At 39.3% G+C, this 27,991-nt stretch overlaps 4 protein-coding genes across 7 annotated transcripts; 2 read left to right on the forward strand and 2 right to left on the reverse strand.

Moving 5' to 3' along the window:
- Positions 1 to 2,435: 2,435 nt before the first annotated feature.
- cdc23 (CDC23 (cell division cycle 23, yeast, homolog)) lies at positions 2,436 to 8,268 on the forward strand. Its single transcript, XM_058626634.1, has 16 exons — positions 2,436 to 2,571; positions 4,089 to 4,161; positions 4,632 to 4,769; positions 4,894 to 4,936; positions 5,032 to 5,137; positions 5,228 to 5,360; positions 5,542 to 5,719; positions 5,810 to 5,907; positions 6,049 to 6,130; positions 6,368 to 6,521; positions 6,651 to 6,770; positions 6,857 to 6,932; positions 7,029 to 7,090; positions 7,259 to 7,337; positions 7,591 to 7,710; positions 7,801 to 8,268. The coding sequence occupies exons 1-16, from the start codon at positions 2,459 to 2,461 to the stop codon at positions 7,951 to 7,953; spliced, it is 1,728 nt and encodes a 575-aa protein (XP_058482617.1). The 5' UTR covers positions 2,436 to 2,458; the 3' UTR covers positions 7,954 to 8,268.
- Positions 8,192 to 15,100, reverse strand: kif20a (kinesin family member 20A). 3 transcript variants are annotated; one of them, XM_058626631.1, is made up of 19 exons: positions 14,920 to 15,100; positions 14,319 to 14,492; positions 14,030 to 14,152; positions 13,835 to 13,954; positions 13,527 to 13,665; positions 13,255 to 13,430; positions 12,832 to 12,931; positions 12,458 to 12,670; positions 12,265 to 12,376; positions 12,101 to 12,175; positions 11,847 to 11,990; positions 11,584 to 11,752; positions 11,344 to 11,499; positions 10,769 to 10,908; positions 10,409 to 10,511; positions 10,051 to 10,240; positions 9,879 to 9,970; positions 9,649 to 9,786; positions 8,192 to 9,131 (listed from the first exon to the last, which is right to left on the reverse strand). In XM_058626631.1, the coding sequence occupies exons 2-19, from the start codon at positions 14,484 to 14,486 to the stop codon at positions 8,769 to 8,771; spliced, it is 2,721 nt and encodes a 906-aa protein (XP_058482614.1). In that variant the 5' UTR covers positions 14,487 to 14,492; positions 14,920 to 15,100; the 3' UTR covers positions 8,192 to 8,768. The 3 variants fall into 3 exon arrangements, with proteins under 3 accessions (XP_058482614.1, XP_058482612.1, XP_058482613.1); XM_058626629.1 differs by having other exon boundaries at positions 14,313 to 14,492; XM_058626630.1 differs by lacking the exon at positions 14,920 to 15,100 and adding an exon at positions 14,776 to 14,840 and having other exon boundaries at positions 14,313 to 14,492.
- A 541-nt stretch (positions 15,101 to 15,641) lies between these two features.
- Positions 15,642 to 20,493, reverse strand: zgc:175280 (cationic amino acid transporter 2 family protein). Its single transcript, XM_058626632.1, has 12 exons — positions 20,440 to 20,493; positions 19,562 to 19,932; positions 19,262 to 19,417; positions 18,824 to 18,980; positions 18,544 to 18,677; positions 18,133 to 18,355; positions 17,725 to 17,861; positions 17,311 to 17,413; positions 16,985 to 17,118; positions 16,717 to 16,883; positions 16,426 to 16,534; positions 15,642 to 16,326 (listed from the first exon to the last, which is right to left on the reverse strand). The coding sequence occupies exons 2-12, from the start codon at positions 19,929 to 19,931 to the stop codon at positions 16,163 to 16,165; spliced, it is 1,854 nt and encodes a 617-aa protein (XP_058482615.1). The 5' UTR covers position 19,932; positions 20,440 to 20,493; the 3' UTR covers positions 15,642 to 16,162.
- A 1,648-nt stretch (positions 20,494 to 22,141) lies between these two features.
- casr (calcium-sensing receptor) lies at positions 22,142 to 27,895 on the forward strand. 2 transcript variants are annotated; one of them, XM_058626627.1, is made up of 7 exons: positions 22,142 to 22,465; positions 23,243 to 23,567; positions 23,651 to 23,957; positions 24,892 to 25,722; positions 25,812 to 26,042; positions 26,339 to 26,462; positions 26,553 to 27,895. In XM_058626627.1, exons 2-7 carry the CDS (start codon positions 23,383 to 23,385, stop codon positions 27,680 to 27,682), a joined length of 2,808 nt encoding a protein of 935 aa, XP_058482610.1. In that variant the 5' UTR covers positions 22,142 to 22,465; positions 23,243 to 23,382; the 3' UTR covers positions 27,683 to 27,895. The 2 variants fall into 2 exon arrangements, with proteins under 2 accessions (XP_058482610.1, XP_058482611.1); XM_058626628.1 differs by lacking the exon at positions 22,142 to 22,465 and having other exon boundaries at positions 23,124 to 23,567.
- The last annotated feature ends 96 nt before the right edge of the window (positions 27,896 to 27,991 follow it).

Genomic DNA, 27,991 nt, shown 5'->3' on the forward strand with positions numbered 1-27,991 from the left:
GCACTATGCTATTTCTGGTCACATGTTAAAGTGAAACGTAAAAATGTATTGGTACTGCTCCTGTATTCTGTAGTTTTAATGCTCTAGTCATAGATAAGATATCTGTGGACTGTGGAGCAAAAAAGTGAGAATTTGAATATCATACATAAAGAAGCTGTGCTTGTACTCCCGTGTAGTGTGGTGGAATCCAGTGATGCTGGTGATTTTGACAGACAGGAACATGATGAGGCACTTCAGCTATGCGCCAGTGAAGCAGGGCCAAGCGTCGAGGCCAGTGGCAGGAGCTGGGCAGGCAATCAAATAAGACATATTATAATACAAGAATGAGTCATAATGTCCCTGCTCTCTCACAACTCATGACTGAGTTAGATATTGATGAAATAAGTTGCCGCTGCTCCTGGGAAAGCAAATGCAGAGGATATTGGCAGAACAGGGGCGTGAGATTAGCAGAGCATAAAAGAGCCTTTCTGAGACATGAATACAGATTGACTGTCTGACAGCTGTTAATATACAGCGTCCTCAGGCTTACATCATCAGCAATGTTTTAGTTATTCATTGTTTAGAAGGTTGAATAGTTTGCTGAATAATTCAACCACCATGGTGTATTCAGCAATTTAACATTTTACGTTGTCATGACATATCAATAACTTAATCGTGACTTGCTGAAAAAATGTCACGGCCGTACCTCCACTGCAGTCATGCAGGCTCATTGTGGTCTAATTATAGGATCAACAAAAAGGAGCCCAAGCACAAACACTGGTTAGCAGCATAGACAATTAGAGGTCAAACACAAGTGAAGACTTTAACTTATGTTTGTAGCACTGGCACCATAAACAAAGGATATTCATCCAAAATTATGAACAAAACAACTAAACCCACTACATTCATTTGATTGGACGATGGACATCACATTTCTATTATTCATCCTCTTATTTTAACCCCTTGAATATAAGTTTTACTGCATAGTGAGAACGGTCAAGCAGGTTTGTCTGTGTTTTCCATGGTGGCCGCAGCCTTATTAGCTCACATGTGCTTCCCATGTGGGGCACATGTTACTGAAACCATATGGGACCTCATAATTAACCCACTTAGTACCCATTTAGAAGCTGGAAAGGATACTAGGTGGGCATGGGCTTGAAGTGGGCAAACATGGTTTGGCCACCATGAAAACCATGGACACGCCCGCTGGGTTACCATATTGTCAGTCCAAATATAAACTTATGGGGCCCACATGGACATGCTGGCTGGGCAGGTGACAGAACAGTAAACCCTGGACTAATGGAATTCCCAGGCAACAGCTAAACATAGAAACACAGTCCTGTTCATGTCTCTATCCAGTATACAGTGACAGGTGAAGACAACTCAGCATTACTCCTGCTATTCTAAATGGAAAGAACAGGTGTGAAAGTTAAATATTTGTTTTATATTATTTTAGCATTTCAGCATTGATTCAATGACACAAACCTGCCATAAAAAGGACACTAACACACGTACACATGTTTGTCTTTAAGCTTGTCTTAATGTATTACATTCACATTTAACCTTGGCCATCACACCTGGATGTCAGACCAAGTAAGTAACCCTAACCCTTAAACCAAGTTATAACCCTTTGTACTCTCAAAGAGTGGGATCCAGCAAACATAATGTTTCTTACATTGTGGCTCAGTGTATAGATGACCTTTACTACTACAACAAGGAGTGTCTTTGCCAAACTGAGCACAGACTGTGGCGCTACTACAGTAAAGCACTTCTGACCTCTTGTGGCTGAAATGAGTATTGCATTTCAAGCAAATATTTAATCAAAACAATTACAGTATAAAAGAAATCCATAAATATATAGAATAAGATTGTGTTACTAAGTAAAACATGTTCTTGAATTTAGTTTAAGATGCATTTTCATGTTTCTAAATGTGCTATTTATTCTGTAATCAGTGTACATGAAAGCAAATAGTGAAAATGAGTCAAACAAAAAACAAGAAGGGACAATTAGAGGATAAAAAATATATCCTCTAAATTTTTGAATGTTCATATTTTTATATTTTTAAAAAAAGGGGGGGGGGGAATCCAAGGTCAGTTCTTTCAGTGTTTCAGAATAAAACCTAGTTTAATTTGAAAAATGGTGGATTTAAGTATGAGACATTTACATGATTATGAAACTTTCCTTTCATAATCTTTTCAAATCTTTTCAAATCTTTTCCTAAAAACACATTTCCCCACATTCTTCTGTAAATTGTAAAAACTACTACTAAACTTCAAAACCATATTCCACATAAATCTAGAAAAAGGTCACATGAACTAATTTAAAGAAAACATTTACAACTGTTTCTATGCCAGTATTACTGATAAACAGGGTTCCGTTTATTGTTTCGTCCAATGAGGAAAAGGAAGTGACGTCATACTAGATGGGCGTGGCCGCGTCTTTGTAACTTCCACCAATAACGTACTTGCTTGCTAAAATATGAAAATGGCGGCTCTGTGTAGTGAGTTTGGGGACCTGGTTCAAATCAAGAAACAGCTCATATCAGTGATTTCGCTTTGTAAAGAAAGAGGACTTCTGCACAGCGCGAAGTGGTGAGACTTAATGTGTCTGACTTGCCGTTAATATTGATGTCTGTGCGCTTGGTTAGCTCAGGAACATTGGTCGTCAACGACTACTTCACCAGTCTGTTAAACTGCCTATCAAGCTATCAGCCTGCTATGCTCAGGTTCTCCAGGACTGGAAACTCATATACAAACAAAACTTTACACCACATACGGGGCTGATATATGGAATTATAAAAGCATATTAATCAATAGAACATGTGATGGAGAAGGGTATCTGGTCAGGCATACACTTTATTTGGTAACAGTGGTAATATATCAGAATCAGTCAACGGTATTTATATTATATTATTTGTACATATAAACATACAAGGAATTTGACTTGGTGCATTTAAATAGAATACAATTAGAAAATAAAAACCTGTGATAAAAAAAATGTGTACAGTAACACAAATGTACATACGGTGCAGTGGGTTACAATGAATTATGTTTTTTAATATGGTTTGCGTTAATATGACAAATCATCTGCATTTGCTAACATAAATATAATGATATAATAATAACACACTGATATTATGCATTTATCAGTAAATATAATATTGCTTGTACTAACTAGCAGTACACAGTGTTTAAGGCAGTCACACAAGCAATGATTTTTCTGGTTCAACACACCCTATTCAAATGGTCAGCTCATCAAAAGCCTGAATATAAACCCATTCATTTGAATCAGGTGCGTTGCAGCAGGGCAACATCTAAAACATGCCGGACAGTGGGTCTCTGGGGACCAGGATTGGAATAGACTGTTATTCCACAGGTTTTTGACAGTTATTATCTAAATTGTAATTCTAAGAATGAATCTTGGCCTCAATTTGTCTTCTGTTATCTGTTCCAAAAACACACCACAATCATATAACCATAAGAACCACTTACATTTTTCTTTCCAAATCCACCAAAGATTTTCCACCATTTTAAAATAATGACCTGTCTAATTATTTCTTAATCTCTTAATAAACCATCCCTATATTCAATTTATACCTAAATGAGATATAAAAAATATAACTTCATGAATATTTATGCAACTTGATTCCTGACTGACCGCTTGTGTGTATTTTATTGTATCATATTTTCCTTTATTTCATATATTATTTTACAAGTTTTGCTTACATATCACTGCTCAGTTTGTTTGCAAAGTGACTGAATCTGAAAAAAAACTGCCCTTCTGTATTGTGTCATTATTATGATTTACTAAACCAGTATATAAAATCACTGATGTTACAAGTCATCTAAATAATTTGTCATTAAATGATGACTTGTGATATCAATCCAAATGAACACAAACATTGTTATATTATAGAAGGTTTGCTGTATTTAGGGAGCAGAACTAAAGCTAAAATAGCTAAAATAAATGAGATGAAATAGTTTATGTCTTACTTTACTGCCAGTTTTCTGTCTAAAGATGTAGGCTAAGGTATTGTGTTATAGTTATTGTTGTCCTTGTAGGAAAATGCTTACGCTTCCAGTTGTTGTTGTTGTTGTTTACTTTTCAGGGCTTCTGAACTGGCATTTGCCTTGGACCGTCTGCCCAAGGATGAGTTACCACCAGCTGCACCTTTTACTGAGGTATATTCACTCACTGATTTCCCCCCAACATTTTATTTGTGTGTGCACTTGTATGAGATATTACATTACCCAGTCTGTCTTTAGCAGCTTAGCTTTTGCTTCACTGAAGATGTATTTGAATCCAAGGCTGCACATTATGTAGGGTTTCATCATATCATCACAAATAGATACATATTCTGTATATGAGTTCTGTTTTTCTTCATCAAGATTGATAGATAGTATGTCAGTTTGATTGAAAGATGGATGTTTTTATTTCCAAGTTCAACTGTGTGAATGTTTGGCCATACTTAAATAATGGCTTTGAACCCACTTGTTATAAATAATGCTGTACATTGTTCTGAAGTTTTTTTTCCATCATTTGCTCTTGTTTTTTTGAAATGAAAATAGTTGTGTGGTTTTGAATTTTATGAAATGTGTTTATATCGATATAAATGTGATTCTCTATTCTCCATTGTCTGCATAAAATACAGGAAGATGCACAAGACTTGGATGCACTTACGCTGGCCAAATCCTACTTTGACCTGAAAGAGTATGACCGTGCTGCTTACTTTCTGAAAGGCTGCTGCAGCCAGAAGGCCTATTTCCTCTACATGTATTCTCGCTATTTGGTAAGATTATGTAGACAGTCGATGTGTCCATCTCCTCTTGATCGTTGTTTCCTTTTCATGACAGGATTGCTTTTACTTTTTGGTTGTAGTACATGTGAATTATTTCTTATTTCTTTGTCTTTAGTCGGGTGAGAAAAAGAAGGACGATGAGACTGTGGACAGCCTTGGTGAGGACTTGTCTGTTTAGGTGAATTACAGGTAACTACTACTGCTTCTGTTGCCCATATGTTCTGAACTGTCATGTGCTTTTATGTGGTTCTAGGTCCTCTGGAAAAGGGACAGGTGCGTAATGAAGCCTTGCGTGAACTCAGGGTTGAGCTCAGTAAGAAGCACATTGCAGGAGAGTTGGACAGCTTCACCCTTTACCTGTAAGAACATTTCCACCAAACACACTTCACACACTTTATGTAGATTATTTATTATTAGAAATAGGCTAAATCTTTTTTGTATGGTAACAGGTATGGGGTTGTTCTACGAAAGCTCGATCTGCTGAAGGAGGCTGTTGATGTATTTGTAGAGGCAATCCATGCACTTCCTCTTCACTGGGGAGCTTGGCTGGAGCTCAGTAACCTTGTCACCAATATTGAAATGGTAAGATTTAGTTTTTACACTTGTGTACTGTGCTATGGATAGACAGTATTTTTGCTTTTAAGCCTAACATTTTCATTACAGATGAAAATGTGAACAATCTGCTGATCAGTGAAAAGAAACAGGTGATGTAAAGAGGCTGAAATGATACAATTTAGGTTTGTCCTTGTCTTTCTGTCCCCAGCTGAAGTCCTTGTCCCTACCAGATTGCTGGATTAAAGACTTTTTCATGGCCCATATGTACACAGAGCTTCAGATGATCAAAGAAGCGTTGCAGAAATACCAGAACCTTATTGAGGCCGGCTTTTCTAAAAGCACCTACATTATCTCCCAGATTGCGGTGGCCTATCACAACATCAGAGGTTATTTGCATCTTTTGAATAAGCATTGTGCCTGTCAGAAAACTGTTATGGAGTAAGGTCTTACAGCATTCCTGTCTCATTTCCTTACAGATATTGACCAAGCATTGGCCATGTTCAATGAGTTGAGGGATCAGGATCCATATCGCATTGATAATATGGACACATTCTCCAACTTGCTCTATGTTAAGGTGAGTTCACTGCTCATAATGTGATGTCTGAGTGTTTTCTTCTGCCTGCTGAAAAGAATGGAGACATTCTCAGCATATGATTGTTAATACTATTGAAAGAAAATGAGTTTTTGTTGCTGATGGTAATGCATGCTTCCACAGAGCATGAAGCCAGAGCTTAGCTACTTGGCCCACAACCTGGTGGAGATTGACAAGTACAGGGTGGAAACGTGCTGTGTCATTGGTAAGAACTGAAAAGCCTCACAGATGCACATTCATATAGCAAATCGTCAGAGGAGGGGTAATTGTTTAAATCCACTTAATCCAGAAATGGTATTATTATTTAAATAATCAAGTTATTTTTTATTTATTGTTTTATTTAAATGATTAGCACAAAATAAAATAGAAAACAAACAATACTCATACTAACAAAACCAAATCCTTTACATATGTGCTTGTAAACCATGCGTTTCATCTACAGGTAATTATTACAGCTTACGCTCTCAGCATGAGAAAGCAGCTCTGTACTTTCAGAGGGCCCTCAAACTGAACCCACGCTGCCTTGGCGCCTGGACCCTCATGGGCCACGAATACATGGAAATGAAGAACACCTCAGCTGCCATCCAGGCATACAGGTCAGCCTGAACATGCAGGGCATGTCAAATCTACATTTGTGTTGTTAGTGTTCAGTCTTAGTTTGTTTATGCTCAAAGTAATGAGTGATTTAAGTACATGAGCTTTTTTTCTTCTCTCTTTTAAATCAGACACGCTATTGAAGTGAACAAGCGGGACTACCGCGCCTGGTATGGCTTAGGTCAGACATACGAGATCCTCAAGATGCCCTTTTACTGTTTGTACTATTACCGAAAGGCTCACCAGCTCAGGTATGGCTATCATGACACGGGTTATGATAAAATATGTGTAATTCAAGTTAATACTTTGTTTGCCATAACATGCCCCACTGTTGTAGGCCCAATGACTCCCGGATGTTAGTCGCACTGGGTGAAAGCTATGAAAAACTGTCACAGCAAGTGGAAGGCAAGAAGGTGTGTATGTTATAACTTTCACTGATATCTGGTTTGTGTTTTTAGCGTGTTTGATTTAGACCATGACATTTTTTACTTGCTGTTATTTTTGCCTAGTGTTACTGGAGAGCGTATTCTGTTGGAGATGTAGAGAAAATGGCCCTGCTCAAATTGGCAAAGTAAGTGTCTGTCACTGTCTCCTGAGATGGGCTGTCAAAGTCGTTTACATCATACGTTCTTAAAGGTTTGAGCGCACAGTGAATATCTGTTCTACAGCCTTATTTTCCCTGTTGTCATATGTCAACTTTGCCTAAAAGTAGGTGCTGAATACTCTGTTTCTTTGTCAGGCTCCATGAACAGCTGAATGAGTCTGATGATGCTGCACAGTGTTACATGCTTTACATCCAAGACATTTTCTCATGTGGGGTAAGCAGTTTACAGCCTGTGAATACTTGAATCCTCCTTTCTACAAATTTGTAGTTGGGTTTGGGGCAGAATGAATGTTTAATCTCTGTGAATGAACTAAATCCACTTTACAGAAACAAATCAGCAGTTAAATTGCAGAACTACAGACCTGACTGCCTTTAAAAATTATAATCCCATCGACTACTCATTACTGAGTAAAATGGTAATAATACTGTAGTGTATTACCAAGTGTGTTAATGAAAATGTTTCACAGGAACAACTGGAGCATGCTGAGGTGAGCACAGCCCTGCGGTACCTGGGTCAGTACTATTTCAAGAACAAACTCTATGACGAGGCGTCCCTCTGTGCTCAGCGCTGCTGTGACTACAATGATGTAAGTGTATCAGCTTCATTTTAGTGCCTAGTTGTAGAGTGGAAGCAGCAGTAACACAGTAACCGGTGTTGGTGGTCACTCTTTCTGTAGGCTCGTGAGGAGGGAAAAGCTTTGTTGAGGCAAATCTCACAGGTCCGAGATCAGGCCGAGACGCCATCAGCAGATCTGTTCGCTCCTTTGTCAAACACCAACACTCCAGTCAGGAGAGTGTCTCCTCTGAACCTCATCTCCTTTACACCCTGACACTCACTACTCCCTCATTCCGAGTCACTGGTGATCAAGTGGATGGAACTTCTTTCCTTTGAAATGACACTTCTTGGATGTTTCATAGAGTTTGTTAAAATGTGTTGAAAAGATTTACCTGTGGTTGTATATACAGTTTATGGCAATAAAATTGCATTTGTTTTGTAAAAAAAAAAAATTGTGTCTAGCTGCAAACATGTTAATTAACAAAGCTTATTACTCAATGTACACCAAGACAGATTTTTAAGAATAGCCATTTTTGTATTTAATGCCTGTAAAAAAACAAAAGCACAAATAAAAACAGCATAAGCAGTGCAAAGACACATTGAGTTATTTACATAGACACACACGTGTAGAACACACAAACATGCTTTCAATGTAGCCACATCATGCCTCTACATTCTTGTATATAGAAATAATTTGCATTGTGCAGCTATCCACTCACTATATTTGACAGCAGCAAATTAAAATTAGATACCGTAGTTTACAACTCTATACACTGCTTGCATAGACTTATTGCAAAACACAAAGGTACTTGAAGCAGAGGCAGATGAGACTAATTACACATGCACACACAATAACACCATACTCCAAACCATAACACTGCCCAGGACGACCTCAATGTCGTACTATTCTGCAACCACATTTTAAGCATTAACTCTTTTACTGGCATAAATATAAAAACTGTATTTGGTATGAAAACAGTTAAGTGTACTGCACATAGTAGATATATATAAAAAAAAAATAAAGTAACCAGCAAATATGATTGTGCATAATATCAAAAAGGGCACATTCCCTCTGAAGCTCTAAATAGATCAGTACTTCCCCCGAAGACTACGCGGATTGAGGACAGGGCTGGGAGGTGGAGAATGCTGACGAGACCGCAAGATCCGGGAGTAGGGGGGCGTATTATCTTCAGCAGCGCGCGCCTTGTATTTACGTGTCGGGAACAGAGAGTGTAAAAAAGGCCGTTTCTGTGGAGGCCTGTTCTCAGTATTGCTTGCTGCAGTGGCCCCACAGCCTCTCTTTTTACACAAACCCGGTGTGGTGGGGGCAGAAAAGCCACTTGGGGGAAGCTGGGGCCGGATGGCCTGTGTCTGAGCCAGGGTCTCTGCTTTGCGTCTCAGGTCAGCTTTGACCAGCATCAGGCCATTCTGCAGCTCCATCAAGATCTGGTCCTAAGGAGTCAGTGTACAGGGTTAGATAAGACCACAGAGCAGGAAGTGAAGATGAGGGATACGGTTTGGAGGTGAAGTGACAGAAAGTGAGGAAGAATCCAGCAATCACCTGGTGCAGATGTTAGAAACACTGATTTAGTTTAAAAGCTCGCTGCGCATCATTAAGTTAGTTAATGAAGAGAGTAGGGGGAGAGAAAAATAAAGTATTTACAATTGGGGATTGGAAAGATGCAGTGTTAACTTATTAATGCAGTTTGTCTAAAGTAGAACATCCATAACTGTATTATTCATGTCTATAGTAAACTTAAATATTTCTAAGGAGAGTCTGGTTTTAATTCAACTTTGTATCAGAGAAATCCAGTTCAAATGACTAATTTAAATACATAAATTAAGCTCAACTTATTTGCAATGCCATTTATTTTTTCAGCAGCTTTGGCATTTATACCAATTGCCTGCATGGAATTTGTATATTGTGACACAGTATTGTACCATATATACTGTATCTGGTATTTCTTACGTGTTTGGCAAGTGTCTCATCTGCAGTGTTTAATGCCTGCCGCAGCCGTTCCCCCCCCGTGTTGCGACAACAGGCTCGTTCACCAGACTGAAGATCCTCGCCCAGCCTCTGCAAATCCACGCGCAGCTGACGCAGATTCTGTTAGGGAAGAGTCCGAATTTCAGTTTTTATGAGAGGTGGAGACTCGCATGCAGAGGCACTGATATTGCCAGGTTAGGGCAGTAACTGACCCGCTGTCCTTCCTCAAGCTTGCGGTCAGCAGCACCAGGCATGCTGCCAGTTGCCCCCGGCACTTCCAGTTGCATCTTGAGTTTCGTCAGCTCTGTGTGTCGACAGACGCATGAAGTCATTAAATCATTACCATGACATCGACACATAAGCAGAGCGGTTTTCAGACGGTACCTTCTGTCTTGTTGAGTAACTCAGCGCGGCACTGGTCTAGTTCAGCTCGCAGTCTGCCATGGTCTGTCTGAGTTGTGAGGCGCTGAGAGCGGCGAGGCCCGTCTGCCTCTGGCACCAGCACGGGGGCCGCCTCAGTTTTTTTGTGTTTTTCAAGGGCAGCAGACAAAGCTTCAATATCCTGATCACGCTCCTTAGAGAAATTATGAAAAAAAGAAATGAGTGAAAATTCAGAGCACATACATCTTATCACAGCAACGGCATAGTAAATACTGCATCTGGGAAATTTTATTTCACGCGCAATCTTACAGATGACGTGTGAATCGTGACTGCAAACTCAAGACTGATGACAAATTCTCACCTTCAGCTCCTCGCTGTAAAATTTCTTCAAATGTTTCTGCAGGTTATTTATCTTGTCCTCGCACCTCTCTTCAATTAGAGCCCTCTCTGCCTCCAAGGTCTCACTAAAAAGCAAAAAGACACAAATGAGTCTATTCATCTGAGTTTTTGTGTCGTCTAAATGTTCAGACTTTCTGTAGAGTGGAATTTATTTGAATCTTTTCATTTTCTGCCATCAATAGCAAATGTAAACAAGAATAAGACGTTTGTAGGAACGGTTCAATTATAGATACTGCTAGTGTTCTGCTGCTAGAAGCAGATGGTTCGATTGTCCTGGATAAATGAAGTCTGAAATTGACCAAAATAAAGCTCTCGCACACACCTGAAGCCATCCTGCATCCCATTGATGACCTCCATCATCTCAGAGACCACCTGCTCCCTCACATTGGCTTCGAGTTCTTCTTTCTCTCTCCGCTGGCGCTGCACCTCTCTCTTCAGAACGTCAATGGCCTGCAGCAAAGCCTGCCACAGAGCAAAGTAAAGTTGAACACTTTCTACTCACTCATTACACAACTTGCTCCTCAGTGTTTTTGATCTTAAAGCGTTCATGTGATTATACAGTCAAAACCCTTCTTGGAGTGTTTTACACCCAAACATGTAGTTTGTGAAGTGGATGTGCAGTTACAACTATATATGTAAAGTTTCATTCATATTCATAATGTTATTGAGCTACCTCTGTTTGCAGAAATGATGTAATATTGTTTCAGCCTTCATTTGAAAACAGGTAAGATGCTGAAAGATTGGATTTCTGGAGCAGAATGTTTTCTTTTTCGTTTCCAGTCACCTCGCTGTTACCTCCTTCTGTCTTAACATCAAACTTCCCGTGTGCCATATCGCCAGGCAAAATGATATAAACCGCACTATTCTGAGAAACACAGAGAGTCATGTGGACGTTACCTCTGGATTTAACATGGTGATGTCTCCATCTTCAACATCGCTGTCGTCATCATCATCGTCTTCCAGGACTGTGCTTTCGTTACAGTCTTGTGTTGGCCCGCGCAGTAGAGACAGGATATAGGCCACTCTGGTCTTTGTAGAGGGTCCATGGACCAACTGAAATCAAACAACAGATATTTTATGTGTCTAAGATCATATCAATAAATCAGAAATCAATAGATGTATAAGAGTGTTTCTTACTTGAGTAGCTATTGCAGAGAATTTAAGGGCTTGCAGGGTCTCATCATAGATGGAGGAACATGGGTTGATGTTGACCACCATGCTGGAGGTTCCCCGACCACAGAAGAAACCCTGCAACACCCGGGTCATTTTACTGTCCCTGAAGGGTACCACTTGTGGTGGACGAGACCTGTAGTTGTAGAAGATTTTTTTTTTTTTTTTAAATGGTTAATGCAAATCTTATTTCTGAAATGAAGTATTAAAAGTAACAGTGAAGCACGCACTTGTTGATCTGGTTGTTTCTCAGAGCAGAAATACAGCGCCCCAGTGTTAATAGGGAGGTGTTGATATTGTTGGCCTCCTTCATCCTCTCACCATTACGCTGCTCTTTACAGCGTTCAGACCCAGCCAGATCGCACACGGTCAACCTTAAAAAGAAATTCATAAAAATCGTAATTGAACTTCTTGTGAGAGTCATTTAGTAAGACTCACACATAGGCTAGAAATGTACATTCCAGTAGGTGAAAATACAACGTACTCGCTGATGTTCATGGTCTGAGGAGAATAGATCTCTGGGCGGATGTGCAGGACACGAATGGAGAAGATGCTGTGGCTGGAGAGTTGATACATTTAGGATGTTAAAATTGCAGGCCAAACAAGTCTGACTAAATTAATCATTTGGTTTCAAATTATTTTCCTTACCTGCGGCTTGAGTTTTGGTTTAGGTGAGTGCTTGCGAAACTCTGGTTTTTACGGCCGGCCCTCAGAATCCTCCATGCTTCCTCAGCATTGCGGACCTGGACCCAGCTAAGGTCTGTCATGGCGTGGAAAAGAATAAATTACATTCTTGGCATAAACAAACAAACATACAAAAAAAACTTGTCTTCAGCGTTACCTTTCACATAAGGGTTGCCCTGCTTGTCATCACTGAGTCGCAGTGTGACTCTCTTTCTGGGCTGCAGGGAAGGCGATGCATCGAGAAGATCATACAGGAACTCATTGTAGATCTCATAAAAGGACACCCAAATGGAGAACTGCAGCCCCTCCTCCAGGTTGTCCCCTCCACTATGTGAAAGGCTGTCTGGTTCCAGACAAACACTGTCTGTGTCTGCAGACACAGAGAAGAACATTCACTTTAAAACTGTGGATTATGTCTATTGTCATGATCACAAAGTATGCGTGTTGCATTAACATTTGTATTGCAATTAAAAAATAGGATATTTGTTATAATAATAATAATCTTCAGAACATCTCTCCAACTGTCCTCACCATCAAGCTGGCTGGCAAAATGACTTGTTGAGGAGAGTCCTCCAAAGCCACTGTCTCCAGTAGTGGTGGCACCGGCTCGACGTGAACTAAAAATCTCATCCTGAAACACAGTAGAACATGAGCCTCTGTGCATGAAGATACAGAATACAGTATAATCTATAAATGCTTCCTTTTACACCAGATTGCTTAAATAAACAGCTTTTTTGTTCTAGGTGGTCTTTGAATGCACACGGTTCAGATCAGTCAATTCTAACTGGATTTTTCAGACTTCAAACAATCAAAGCTGAGCTAATTCCATTGAAAGGAAAGAACCTGACTGCATCTATTTTGTAAGTATGAATTATTAATGCATTGTTAAAATAGATTAAGCAATGGGCATGGTCTCAACAATAAGGTAAATCAGAGATCATTAAAAGTGTTTACCTCTTTGAGCAGAGAGTTTCTGCGGATTTCCTCCGCCCTGATCTCGGAGGGGTCAAGGTGTCTCACATCATGATACATGACAGGCTTCAGGTCCATGGCACCATAGAGACGACCCTGCAGTTTCCTGAACAAAGACACCAAAGCTCGGGGCAGAAGGCCCGCCTCTCGACCACTACCTGTAAGTAAAAACACAAACAAAGCCCTTTCATACACTAACACTGTGTTGTATACAGATGTCCCCAGATAAAAGTAATACACAAATTAAACCGTACCTTGAATGGTGTACGTCTTTCCGGAGTTGGTGACACCATAAGTGTAGAGAAGCCTGTTTTCCCCTTGAAGCACATCGTTCACCATCTTTTTCATAGTGCTCTCATAAAACTGCTGCTGAGTGGTCTCTGGTCTAAAGATCTATGAAAGAAAAAAAAGAATCTCCTGATTATCATGCTATACGTTCAACTTACATGTTCCATCAGTGTTTCCATACTGCTAATAAAAAGTATGTGTGAAATATCACTCATTCTCAAACACTACAGCTTTTTAAGTGTAAAAATTAAGTTTTTATTCAGGTCACAGTTACCTTGGAGAAAGTAAACTTGTGCATGCTCTGACTGATGCCCCTCTCTGCAGTCTTCATGTTCTGAGATTCCTTAGGAGCTTTGAGCAGCAGAGTCTCTTCATCTTGGATAGCTACACAACCCTAGAAGAAGAGTAAACATTAAGCTATTAAAGCACGTGAATGGTGACATCTGATCCTGTGTTGGAAATGTCTTACCTGCTCTTCTTCCCTCTCCCTCTCCGTATTACTAAGTGGCCGGATGCGCAAATAGACCTTCACTTTATCAGCATTTCCTTCACCACTTCCTTGTCTCACCAATCCCGGTTTCACTGCTGGTTTCTGAACACACATATTTTAACCACCTTTAATGGCTTGTTTACAACATCATTTATATCATAAACAAAAGTGTTTTGGTTTGAAAAATGTAGAATATAAACAAAAATCCATTTCAACAGGGAACATTTCAGGCATACAGCAGAGGCATTTGCACAAAGCATACTCTTACTGGTTCTGCAGTGGATGGTCGGGGGTCCAAGCCAGGGGAAATGACAGAGATCTCAGGTAGACGTGGTCTGGCCAGGCTGCCATGCTCCGTTGCCGTAGATTCAAACACAGCCATTCCCTCCTCTTCATCGAAGGGGCATCCACACGGGGAGGACAAAGACAGTGCCATGCTTATCTGTAATTATAAATAAGTATTGTTGGTCTCCTGTCTCCAACGCCTTATAATAAGTGCTGTGGCTGGGGAAAAGTAATTGTCATCATCATCGAGGATGATGTCAAAGAACATATTTTGACATTCTGTAGAAAGCACCTCACTGGGAGAGATGACTGGTAAAAACCCCCCATAAAAAAACATGGGTTTGTCGTGGTTAAGTTAAGACAACAAATTATTTGACAGAACAGTCCAGGTCAAACAACGTCATGATAGAGCAGGATGTGGATCAAATATATTTACTTACGTTTAAGTTTAATGTTTTCTTATGGCTCACTTCGGTAAACAATATTTCAACTCCACCTTCAGGGGTTGTCCAAAACTCAAAAAGTATCCAAGACGAATGTCTACAACAACATTTGAACAAAGGTTAAAACAAAAGTTAACTTACCTAGATGGCCGAAAGTGCGACCAGCGCCTGTTTTTCCACTTAATTTTCTTTCCTTCAGTTGTCGAGTAAGTCGCCGAAACTCACGTTGGTGACTGAACAGGAGATTCTGGTTGCATGAAACTACGCTACCTGTTCCTGACTAAACACCGTTGCCCTCGTCGGCTCCAAATGTACCCGTCTGAGTTTGGTTTTTGAACAATGCGCTTCCTTAGTACAGTAAGTCACCGATTGGCTAAAGGTCCCCTCTTTCCTGTCTTCTGATTGGCTACCACGAGTCTGCGTGGCGTGCTTTGGAAACTGCGCCTCCCTAAACAATGATGTCTGTCATTAGTTCCTATGACGTTTTGTAAATCGTGGCTGTTACACGCAGAGTACTAAAATATACTAAATGGACATGTACATGTAAGATTAGCGGTATAAAAAGTAAGAGTCTCTCATGTAATCTATTTTTTTAGTTTGATAGTCTACTGCTAATCATGTATACACTGGAAAACTAACAGGTGTTTTGATTCTAACTGAAGTCTACATGGGAAGGGAAGGATGATGTGGGGGATATTCATCTGTGACTTCACCAATACATTTTGCTGAATTTTACACACTGTACCCTTTTAAGTAAAATGACAGGTTTCAAAAGCTACTTAATAATGTGTAAGTATACAACTACTCACTGAGTAACACAAGTAAATACTTTCCACTTCATAGACAAGAGAAAGGGAGACATATTGAAGGTGATAGTATAGTTACCTTTAGTTTTATTGAATATAGAAGTACACACTAAAAATGGAAATCTTGAAATCTTAAAATTTGAAGCGTTTAATGGATGCATTAGAAAATAAATGAAAATACATGCCAAGATCGGGCCTCAATGTGGTAGCCAGCTGGGTGTAACCCTCCATATGTATGAGTTTCTGGTCTAAAGACTCCACTTTTAAGAGGTAATAAACCGGCTTTATTAGCTTTACTGACTTACATTTTCAAAATAGAATTGAGATGTCTGTATGATACATGAAAGTATGAAACTACATTAATGTATTCTCCCCATTGAGAATGACTTTCCTCTTTACAAAACCTTACACACGCCAGGACTGTGACATATCAACATCAAGAAGTGAAACAGAACAAAGACACAACATGACATCAGAGATACTGTCACTATTAGTTGTGCAACATATGTTTTAGTTGTTAAGACCAAAGAAGTACAGAAAATATTTCACATATTGCATATGAGCACTTAAGGTTTCCATCAGTACTGTACATCAGTTGTTGGTTGATTATTGTAGTCTTGCCCAGGTTCGTCATTTTGCTTTAAAGTAGGGATGTTCCGAATACTGACTTGATTTAGGGATTTTAGGAGCCTTTGTTTCTGCACACTGTGCTGAACACCATAACAAAAGTAGATAATCAAACCTGTTGAAACGAAAAATACAATTGCTTTTATCATGGACGCGTTACTTTTTTTCAGGGAAAATGTGTATAGCCAATTTTGTAATTACATTGTTCACATACCTACTGCCATCCACACTGCGTAGCGGATCCATGTGTCTGACCCAAGCTGAACCATGAGGTAGACATTTACAATGGTGCTGAAAATAGGAAGCAATGGCACAAAAGGAACCTGTACATATGGAAAAAAGGGAAACACGTCACCCATTGTTAAATACAACAAACATATAAATATCAAAATACCTTCATCAATCCCCGCCATGTTTCTTCATTCAATTAGTGATAGAGACGTAATATTCATTTAAAGAAAAGAAAAAAACTTTAGTTTGCCACAATAATATTCATGAAGAATACCATAAAAGCAGCTTTTGTGACATTTTGGGGTTGTCTCCAGATAATCAAGACGCTGAGGACCAGAATCAACATGATCACAGAGACACAGAGTAAACTCCACCACTCAAGGGCCTGCAAGGAGTCTACAGCCCCCACAACGAAGAGGCTCAGAACGATGGCTAAAAAGACTAAAGAGAACAATGTAAGTTCCAGTCATTATCAACAGTCAAACATCATATTTATATATTTAGGATAATTCTTAAGGATAACATTAATAAGAATCACATACTGGCAACAACTGTCACAACAGAGACAATTTTGGATGTCCGTGTGGTGGCTTGTAAAGGAGGATAGAATACTTCATTTACTTTAAAGGGGTCTGGTTCGCTGAAACCTGATTCATCAGTGAGATCTGCTTGGTATCTGCAAAATTAACAAATATAAATAATTTCAATACAGTATATATATATACACACATTATATACACATTATAATAACACAATAAGTACATAGGCCACCCAGCTAGTGTAATGGTTTTTGTGCCTTTCTATGACAAATATAAACTTAATCCCTAAATAAATACTGTGCCTGTGTGTGCACTTATGATGATCATACCTCAGTAAGAGAATACAAATGGCAACAAGTGTGTAGGCAAAAAGAGTTCCAATTGACATCATGTCTACCAGTGCCTTCAGATCAAACAATAATGCCATGATAGCTGCAAAGACAAATGTAATAATTAGGAGAATACAAAAACAACTTATGAGCATAACACATATTTAAATTAATTAGCGTAATTCATGTTGAAAACTTTTTTCACTATATCAGTTTGTGCTTTAACTTGTTGTAGCCTTTTGTCAAATATTGCTCCTCTTCTAAACAAATAAGAATATGTGAAGATGTTTAGAATCATGTACATGGGCCTTTTGTAGCAGTGAGCATGAGGAGAACACGTCAGGTCAAAACTGAATACAGTGAAAAGACATTTCATTCAATACTTTAATTTCCTTGTCTTGTCGTCAGCCTTACCTGCTACAATACCCGAGACCAGGGTTGCTATGACAGGACTTTGTCTGTCACTAATTTTACCGAGGGGTGTGAAGAGAAGTCCATCCCTGGCCATGGCAAAGACAACACGGGGCATCGGGAACATTGATCCGAGTAGGCTGTCAGAAAAACACTCCAGTAATTCAATTAACAATACATTAGATGCTTATGCTAATTCTAAATTGAATGATCTTCCTTTCATTCATTTTGTTTCTGCCACTTCTTTTGCCAATAAACCTAAAACACATATGATCTAATAATAGACTGAATTATATTTATATGTATTCACTGCGGCTTTACTGTAACCAGTCTTTTATCATCCTATAATATGACGTTAGACTAAGAAAAAACCTTTTTGAGCTGTTGGTAATGACACACTATGTTTCATACCTGGTTGACAGTGCACAGAGGGATCCCACAGCCACTGCATACTTTGCAGGGCCCCAACCAATGTATGTAAAGGCTACAGGCAGTGGGCTGTGAGCACTGAGCAAATAGTAAGGCATCATAAGAGTCAGGGCAGCAGACACACCAAAATAGGCCAAAAAACAGATGAGGAGCGATGCAACAATGCCAAGTGGGATCGACTTCTGAGGGTTTTGAACTTCTTCTCCTAAAAGAAAAGCACATGTCAATTTAGTCTCAGTTTTCCCCCGTTTCATATTGAGCTGGGACCCTGCATATACTTCCATGAGAACAGAATGTGTGAATTTAAAGGACAGGCTACAGTTTTTTCATGCACACAATATATTCTTTTTAGCATTTCTGTTATTTTTCACTCTGGCACAGTCTTTATCTTACCTGTTGTAGCAATGCAGTCAAATCCAACAAAGGCATAAAAGCAAGTGGCTGCTCCTGCTAAAGTTCCCTCAAAGCCGAAAGGGAAAAATCCCCCGCTGCCATATCTGGTGGTTTCATTCAGTGATGTATGGTTTCTGCACAGAACATATATATATATAACAACATTTTCAAACCCACATTTATTTTCATATAAACCCAAATAAATTCATATTAACTGTAACAGCCTGGAAAATAAAGCAAAAATCTATTATGTCACATTTGTTTAATCAATGATACATACAAGTATGCGTTCAAGAGAGAATCTTCACTGATGTACCAGTTGTCGATGTTCCCCTTAATGAAGCCAGACAGGATAACAAACAGCAACACCAGGATGTTAACCGCTGTAAAGATCTTATTTACAATGGCTGACTCTTTCACACCAAATGCCAAAATCCCTGTGGAAAAAGTGAAAAAAAAAAAAATACAAAGGTCAATAATGAATGAAGTCAACCCTCATTCAACTAAAATACTTAACATGCATTAAATATATAGGTATGTGATTAACAAACAATCGAACAGACATCTCTCGCATTTCTTTTCCACTGCCCTCATTACTGCGGCAACCATGGTGGAAAATGACAGACTTGAATGTTCTCTGTTAGTTTGTGCAGTGTCCTCTTTGTTGTTTGTATAAGACGTTGAAGGGAATTGCCACGTGATAAATGATGACACTTGCCTGCCAAGAGCATTATAAGGCCAGCTGCAAAGAAGTCTGGGTAGGAAGCTAGTCCAGGTAAATCCATCGCAGCCTGTTTACCCAGGGAGTTGGCAATTACATTTCCAATTAAGTCATCAAAAGTTCCACTCCACGCTCTGGCTACACTCGATGTCCCTTTTAAAAACGGGAACACAGAGACACAAAATGCGTACATTAATGTGGACATTCATTAGTTATTTTCTTTCCATCACTTTTGTTTTATTTATAGTGGAATGAAGAGTCATTATAACAGGAAAAAGAGGGGGACATTATATTTACCTATGACGTAGGACAGCAACAGGTTCCAGCCAGTGATGAAAGCCCATATCTCTCCCACAGTCACATAGCTGTAGAGATAAGCAGAGCCCGTCTTGGGAACACGAGCTCCAAATTCCGCATAACACAATCCTGCAAAGACGGACGCCAGTGCCGCTATCAGGAAAGCGATTATGATACTTGGCCCGGCCACAGTTCTTGCCACTTCTCCTGACAGTACATATACACCAGCGCCGAGTGTGCTGCCAACCCCCAGAGCCACAAGGTCAAGGGTGGTCAGGCACCGGCGGAAGTTGGACACTTCACCTTCAGGCTCCAGAGGCTTTCTTCGTGAGAGACTCTGCAGGAACAGCAGAATCTTTGCACCAGACATCCTGTTAATCAAGACATTTTGCCGTCACTGATAGGAAGCGGACCAAATATGTGATAATGTACTGTATATCACAACATTCAATAGCAACATAACATAACACATAACATCACTTTCAATGTTTTAACTTCAGTTTGGAACTTTCAGTCCATGAAAAAGTTTAAAACCACACAGTGTCTATGTATCTGTAATTTATTGTGGTACTATTTGATCTACTGATTTTTAATTTTTGCCAAATAAAAAAAAACAGTCACAACAACCCACCAACATTGTCTAGTCTAGTTTTGAAATAAAAGTACACTTGCAAATACATTTTCAAATCAAATGCAAATGCAAATTCAAAAACACAAGACACAAATAAAGTCATTTGAAAGTTTTATGTCGTCCAGCACTGTTTTCAACTTTTTCAACTCAAGTTGAAACCTAGATGACATACACAGTAAAATATCCTTTTCATACCATGACATACTATACAGATCATTTTCACAGATTAAAAAAGATGTTTTCTTACCTTTTGAGCTAAATGCTGCGGTGTATGCGACTGTGATTTGAGCCGAAGACCCTGGATCTGAGGATAAATCCATTCACTGCAAAACTCTTCACAGCTCGACATTTTTGACTGATTATGTTACATTTCTAACATACATGCTATGTCTGGAAAAAAAAAAAGCAGGATTTGTATGATTTATTGCGGACCTCACTGGCATGTCAACCAATGTCATTCATCTCACAAAGCATTTAACTAGATAGTCAATGTATGCCTATTAATTAATTAAACGTCTGAACTCTGGTGGATATCTGTATGAATTTGGTAATATAAAAAAATAATAATAAAGTATTAATAAAGTATTATTTGCAAATTTATATTATAAGAATATTATATTGTAAGAAAATGCAAGAGGCTGACATGTGAAATAATGATAATAATAATAATAATAATAATAATAATTTTTCTTTAATTGCACATGTTGCTGGCCAAGTTGCTTTGACTTCATGAAAACTGTATGTTGAGTTGCAAAACAAACATTGTTTATGAACCTAATCACGTTTTAAATTCTGAATATGAATTATTACAACCAAACTATAGATTAAGGGTCCTGCACTTTACAGGGATCAATAAACAAAGAGGGGGGACATTATATTTCAACATGTTGTATACTATATAACTGTAAATGTTGACACTGGAGACATCTGCTCAGCAACAAATTGAAGACCTGTTCATCAGAGCATAAGGAGACGGACAGTACATTGTTTGAAGAACATAATGGTACAATCCATTGCTTCTAGGGGTTTGTGGTGTCATGCCACTGCTCAAATGCAAAGACAGCTGCGTGGAAAACTGATCAGTGATGTAGGTGTAGCAGCGGATGCTGGCTCGTGTGCACACGCACGGCTGAGTAATACACCACTGCTCCTTCCGTTGTCCACATGTGCCATGTAAGTGAACACACAGTCATAGACCAGTAATATTAACTGAGAAAGTGGAGGTTTTAACTAACATGGTAATTAACAATAATGGAGATTGAACAACAAGTAGTTTACATTTTTAGTACAAATACTTTTTTACTGTACTTCAGAACAAAATTCATGTATCTCTACTTTACTCTGTTATTTATATTTCTAGCAACTTTTACTCCACAATGTTTTCACCCTACCACTGAGCTATATCATTACTCTATCCTAACTCCTCCCTTTTTTTTTCCAATACTTTTATTTTTACTTCTAAAACTTGTACATTTTATATCAGAAAAATACTTTTGATACTTAAGTACAGTAAATGTGATATACTTTAAGACTTTTACTTAAGTAATGTTATAAAAAGTGACTTCAACTTCTACCAAAGTCATTTTGTGGTAAGATACTTGTACTTTTAGGTACTTTATACAAGACTGTCTGTTTCAAGGAAGTTTTACAGAGGGCAGAATCAGGTTCATAAAAGACTGAACAATCTTCAATCCCCAAATGGGCTGTGAATTCAACACAAGCTGTGAAAGTTAAATGAGGAACTAGTTAATTTTAGGGCTGAGATTTGAAATGTAGTTAGGGCCAGGTTCAGGTTAGGTATTAACTAGTTATGGTTAAGGTTAGGGATAATGGGTTGTCCAAATAAATGGAAGTAAGTGCAGTTTTTTTTTTACTTCAACTGATTTTTAAGGAGCGAATCCTAAAAAGTTTAAGTGTTAATGACTGTGGATAATAAAGATAATCTCAACAACAGCTCTGCATTATCTCATACTCCACATAGATTGTGTCAGTGGATGTGACCTGATTGTAATCCTGTAATTTTAAAGTTGGGTAGGGTTGTGGTAACTTTGGTTTAGGAGTGAATTGTGAGTGGACTTCATTAACTGAAGGAAGTGGACTACCCCTCTCTCTGTTAATGATTCATTCACAGAAAGAGACTCAGGAGCTTAAACCGTTGCCCAGTAAATTCATTCAGCACCCAGGATATTTTGGGGAAAGGCTTTACAAATATCTGTACATACCTGCTGTTGGACTGCGTCAATTGTTTTTGATACACATGCAAGTACCAAGTGGTAAGTTTGATCCTGTGTCACTGTTGTCTGTGTTTGAATAGTTTTATTTTTGTATTATTATCTATTTAGTATTATTATTTATTTTCTTTAATCAGCTTTTCATAAAACAATGAAAACAATTCAATTAAAGTAGATTTTATATGGCTTTGAACTCTACTTGTTTTGGTAATGGTTAATGGGGGCGAGCAGTGGCTCTCAAGGCATTAGGAACTTCATTATCGGAGCTCTGCCGCAGCATTTTTCCAACAGTATTAGCCAGATGCTGTGAGGCTGCTATGGTGACTGTTCACTGGCCACAGCGTGAGACTGAGCATTTGCAGGAAAGAGGGTTATTAGAGTGTGACTTCACTCTCGGCTCATGAAAATCCTGTGTCTATTTTGGTTCAGGTGGACATTTCAAGCGACATGACCACGCTGTTACTGAGGTGCTAAAACATTCAAATTCATCTAATTTTAGAAACATTATAATGGAAGTCAACTCTCAAAAGACTTACATAATTGCATAGCCCATAGAGTGACAGCCTTAGGTCATGTTGGCCTCAAACATGTTGATACATGGGAATGAGTTCAGAGATTGCAATGAATAAGATGCTAGTGTGTCTACAGTGCATGAACTGTATTTATATATATATATATAAGAAAATTAAAAGCATTTTAATGTACATGTTGGAAACTCACTGTATGTATTTTTTTGGAAATGAATTGTGATGATGAGATGGAGGCCATTTTGATAACTTTTAAACAAAGGCATACTTTCTTTGCTTGTTTTTCCAACAGGAAATAATATTGTCAGCATAAACATGAATGGCACAAAGGTACACAGGTGGATTTGTAGGACAAGATTATACTGAGAATACCTTCCCTCTGGGCGATTGTGGAGAAATAATCCTATTGTTCCACAAGAACAACCAATAAAGATGAAACTAGTTCTGTATTATCTGATACTCTTGGGGTCCAGTTATGTGATTTCTTCATATGGGCCCCATCAAAGAGCACAGATGACTGGTGATATTTTACTCGGAGGTCTTTTCCCAATGCACTTTGGTGTCTCATCCAAAGACCAAGACCTTGCAGCTCGGCCAGAATCCACACAGTGTACCAGGTAATACCTGTAGTTGTGATTGGTATAGGTATTGGCGAAATAGCTTTTTTTCAACTCTTCTAAATGTAATGTTGCTCTTGCAGGTTTAATTTCCGTGGTTTCCGTTGGCTCCAGGCCATGATTTTTGCAATTGATGAGATTAACAACAGCAGCACTGTCCTGCCCAACATCACTCTGGGCTACAGGATTTTTGACACATGCAACACTGTGTCAAAGGCACTCGAGGCAACCCTTAGCTTTGTGGCCCAAAACAAGATTGACTCCCTGAATTTAGATGAATTCTGTAACTGCACTGATCACATCCCATCAACCATTGCAGTAGTAGGAGCAGCTGGATCTGCAGTCTCTACAGCGGTTGCAAATCTCCTGGGTCTTTTTTACATTCCTCAGGTGAGTTCTTCAATCTTTAACTTCATTGGTTGACACATCAGTTTTATGTGGGCAAAGCTGTAGATAAGATATTGGGGTGAAATAATCTTATGCCGCTTTTCCACTATGGACTCGGCACAACTAGACTCGGCACAGCACGGCACTGCTTGACTCTACATGGTTTGGTTGGTTTTCCATTACACTACAGTAGCTCTTCAACATGGTCATCATGTTGCTGCGTGAAACTGCCGTGACTTCATTTTATAGGCGACACACACAAACTAGGGACTTGTAAAGCAGGTGTTTTTGATATACTGAACCATTAGAATCAGTAACTTCAAAAGATTTCTTCAGCACTTCCTGCATGACTGGAGCGCAGACTCCATCTGACGCAGTCACTGAACTGAAATAGAGCGGCGGGGGTTGTGATGCGGCTTGCCGCTCGCGGTCGCAGGCTATCAGCAGTGCTGTCGCTAAATACACCAGGCTCCTCTTTTTAATATTGACATTTTAGACATTTCAATGCCAACTGTTGGAGATTAACTCAAATTTTCAGGATTTTTTTGATATACAATTCGGCATTGTTCTCTTTGATTCTTGTGTCGGACATCTTGTCAGTGTACGGCAGTCTGTTGGCATCACATTTTAAGTATCGCTCAGCTCACTTGGTACCTTGCCAGAGCAGGTGCTAAAAAAGTATCAGGTACTATCACTAATGGAATGGAAAACATGCCGTGCGGTGGCAAGGCTAGTCGAGTAGTGCTGGGACCATGTAGTGGAAAAGCGGCATTAGAAGCGATTGTACACTTATACAAAAATAATTATTGGTAGTACATTCAATTCGTATCGTATTTTAATAAAAAACATAATGGACCTTTAAATCAAAGCAAACTAATTTAAACCACAAAATCCTCCTTACAAAATAACAATCTAACTGAAATATTCCCTGTTGCAGATCAGCTATGCATCTTCTAGCCGTTTACTGAGCAACAAGAATCAGTACAAGTCCTTCATGAGGACCATTCCTTCAGATGAGTACCAGGCCACAGCTATGGCAGATATCATTGAATACTTTGAATGGAACTGGGTCATTGCTGTGGCCTCAGATGATGACTATGGACGCCCAGGGATTGAAAAGTTTGAGAAGGAAATGGAAGAGCGAGACATCTGCATTCACCTAAATGAACTTATCTCACAGTACACTGAGTATCATGAAATCCAAGCTCTAGTTGACAGGATTGAGAACTCCACAGCTAAAGTAATTGTTGTGTTTGCCAGCGGACCAGATATTGAGCCTTTAATCAAAGAGATGGTGAGGAGAAACATCACCGATCGCACCTGGTTGGCCAGTGAAGCATGGGCAAGCTCCTCCCTTGTTGCTAAGCCAGAGTATCTTGATGTTGTAGCCGGAACTATTGGCTTTGCACTGAAGGCAGGGCACATTCTTGGCTTTAGAGAGTTCTTACAACAGGTCCAACCGAAGAAAAACAGTCATAATGAATTTGTCAGGGAGTTTTGGGAAGAAACCTTCAACTGTTATCTGGAGGACAGCCCAAGACTGCAAGAAAGTGGCACTAGTTTCAGGCCTCTGTGCACAGGGGAGGAAGACATCACAAGTGTTGAGACTCCATACCTGGACTATACACACCTTCGTATCTCCTATAATGTGTATGTTGCAGTGTATTCCATTGCACAGGCCCTGCAGGACATACTCACCTGCACACCTGGACATGGCCTTTTTGCCAACAATTCCTGTGCAGATATAAAGAAAATGGAAGCATGGCAGGTAATGCATTGCATTTTCCCATAACCATGGCAGTGAAATAACAATTTCTTTACATGTGAATCATCCAAATGTGTGTATCTGCATTACAGGTCCTGAAGCAGCTCAGACATCTGAACTACACAAACAGTATGGGGATAAATATCAACTTTGATGAGAATGCAGACTTGGCAGCAAACTACACTATCATAAACTGGCATAGATCGGCTGAAGATGGCTCTGTGTTGTTTGAGGAGGTTGGATTCTACAATATGCATGCTAAGAGAGGAGCTAAATTGTTCATTGACAAAACAAAGATTCTGTGGAATGGGTACAGCCCAGAGGTCAGTGCAGCAGCTTTGTGGCTTTTCTTTCCTCATTGGTGCATTCCTGTCTTTCCTGTCCCTGAGTCTGATGTTCTTCTCCTGGCATGAGTCCATGAATTGTCATATTTGTGTGCAACAGCCTTAAATAGGTTTTAAGGTCATCCTTTCCTTGAGCTGTCATGACCCCTGGATTTTCCATGTCACTTGTTGTTGAACATTTATTCACCTTACGTTTTTTGTTCTGTTTCTGGTTTCCTGTGTTCTTTGCTTCCTACCTATGTGATCCTTTACTGTGATAATGTTGCATTGTACAGGTGCCATTTTCTAACTGCAGTGAGGACTGTGAACCTGGCACGAGAAAGGGGATCATCGATAGCATGCCCACATGCTGCTTTGAATGCACCGAGTGCTCAGATGGAGAGTACAGTAATCACAAAGGTAGTAGGAATTGAAACAACAAACTGTCTCCATCAAAGTTACACCTTGCTACAACTATAGTTTTAACACACTTATTTCTTATTTCTACAGATGCCAGTGTTTGCACCAAGTGTCCAAATGATTCCTGGTCCAATGGGAACCACACATTCTGCTTTCTGAAAGAAATTGAGTTTCTCTCCTGGACTGAACCTTTTGGAATAGCTTTGGCCATATGTGCAGTACTGGGTGTTGCCTTGACAGGCTTTGTAATGGCAGTCTTTGTCAGATTTCGCAACACACCAATAGTGAAGGCCACAAATCGAGAACTTTCCTATGTCCTCCTGTTTTCACTTATCTGTTGCTTCTCCAGCTCGCTCATCTTCATCGGCGAGCCACAGGATTGGACGTGTCGTTTGCGCCAACCTGCCTTTGGGATAAGTTTTGTTCTCTGTATCTCTTGCATCCTTGTGAAAACTAACAGAGTACTTTTGGTATTTGAAGCCAAGATCCCTACAAGTCTTCATCGTAAATGGTGGGGGTTAAACCTGCAGTTTCTGTTAGTGTTTCTTTGCACATTTGTCCAAGTCATGATATGTGTGGTCTGGCTTTACAATGCCCCACCCTCTAGTTACAGGAATTATGACATTGATGAAATCATTTTTATCACTTGCAATGAGGGCTCTGTAATGGCTCTTGGGTTTCTTATTGGTTACACATGCATCCTGGCAGCTATATGTTTTTTCTTTGCCTTTAAATCACGGAAACTTCCAGAAAACTTCACAGAAGCTAAGTTCATTACTTTTAGTATGCTTATATTCTTTATTGTTTGGATCTCTTTTATTCCTGCTTACTTTAGTACCTACGGCAAGTTTGTTTCAGCAGTGGAGGTCATTGCTATACTGGCATCCAGTTTTGGGATGTTGGCCTGTATCTTCTTCAACAAGGTCTATATCATCCTTTTCAAACCATCCCGTAACACCACAGAGGAGGTGAGATGCAGCACTGCAGCCCATGCTTTCAAAGTGGCTGCAAAGGCTACACTTAAACATAGCACAGCTTCAAGAAAAAAGTCCAGCAGCATTGATGGGTCTTCTGCCTCGACCCCATCCTCATCCAGCAGCCTGAAGACTAACGGCAATGACTCCACTTCAAGAAAACATCAGCCAAGGGTGAGCTTTGGCAGTGGAACGGTTACTTTGTCTTTGAGTTTTGAAGAGTCCAGAAGGAGTTCTTTAATGTAATAGCATACTATGTCTGGATGTGTCATATTTTAACATCATCAGTCCATTAATAATGTGTTTTGTGTGCATGTGTTTTTCTTTTTCCTTTTTTTTTTACATGTAAGCCTTTTCAAACTAACTTTTTCTGACATTTTGAAATATTGTGTTTTACTTGAAAACATCACTCCACTTCTGTACTTTACCTGAATGTGTTACTCAATTATGTGTATGAAGCCTGCTAAAACAATAAAACATTTTGTAAAATTCAATTAATTATCATAATAATCACATCTCAAGTTTTGTTGTTTTTTGGATATAGGGTAGTCAATA

Source organism: Solea solea, chromosome 4, assembly GCF_958295425.1.
Source record: "Solea solea chromosome 4, fSolSol10.1, whole genome shotgun sequence".
Taxonomy (NCBI): Eukaryota; Metazoa; Chordata; class Actinopteri; order Pleuronectiformes; family Soleidae; genus Solea; species Solea solea.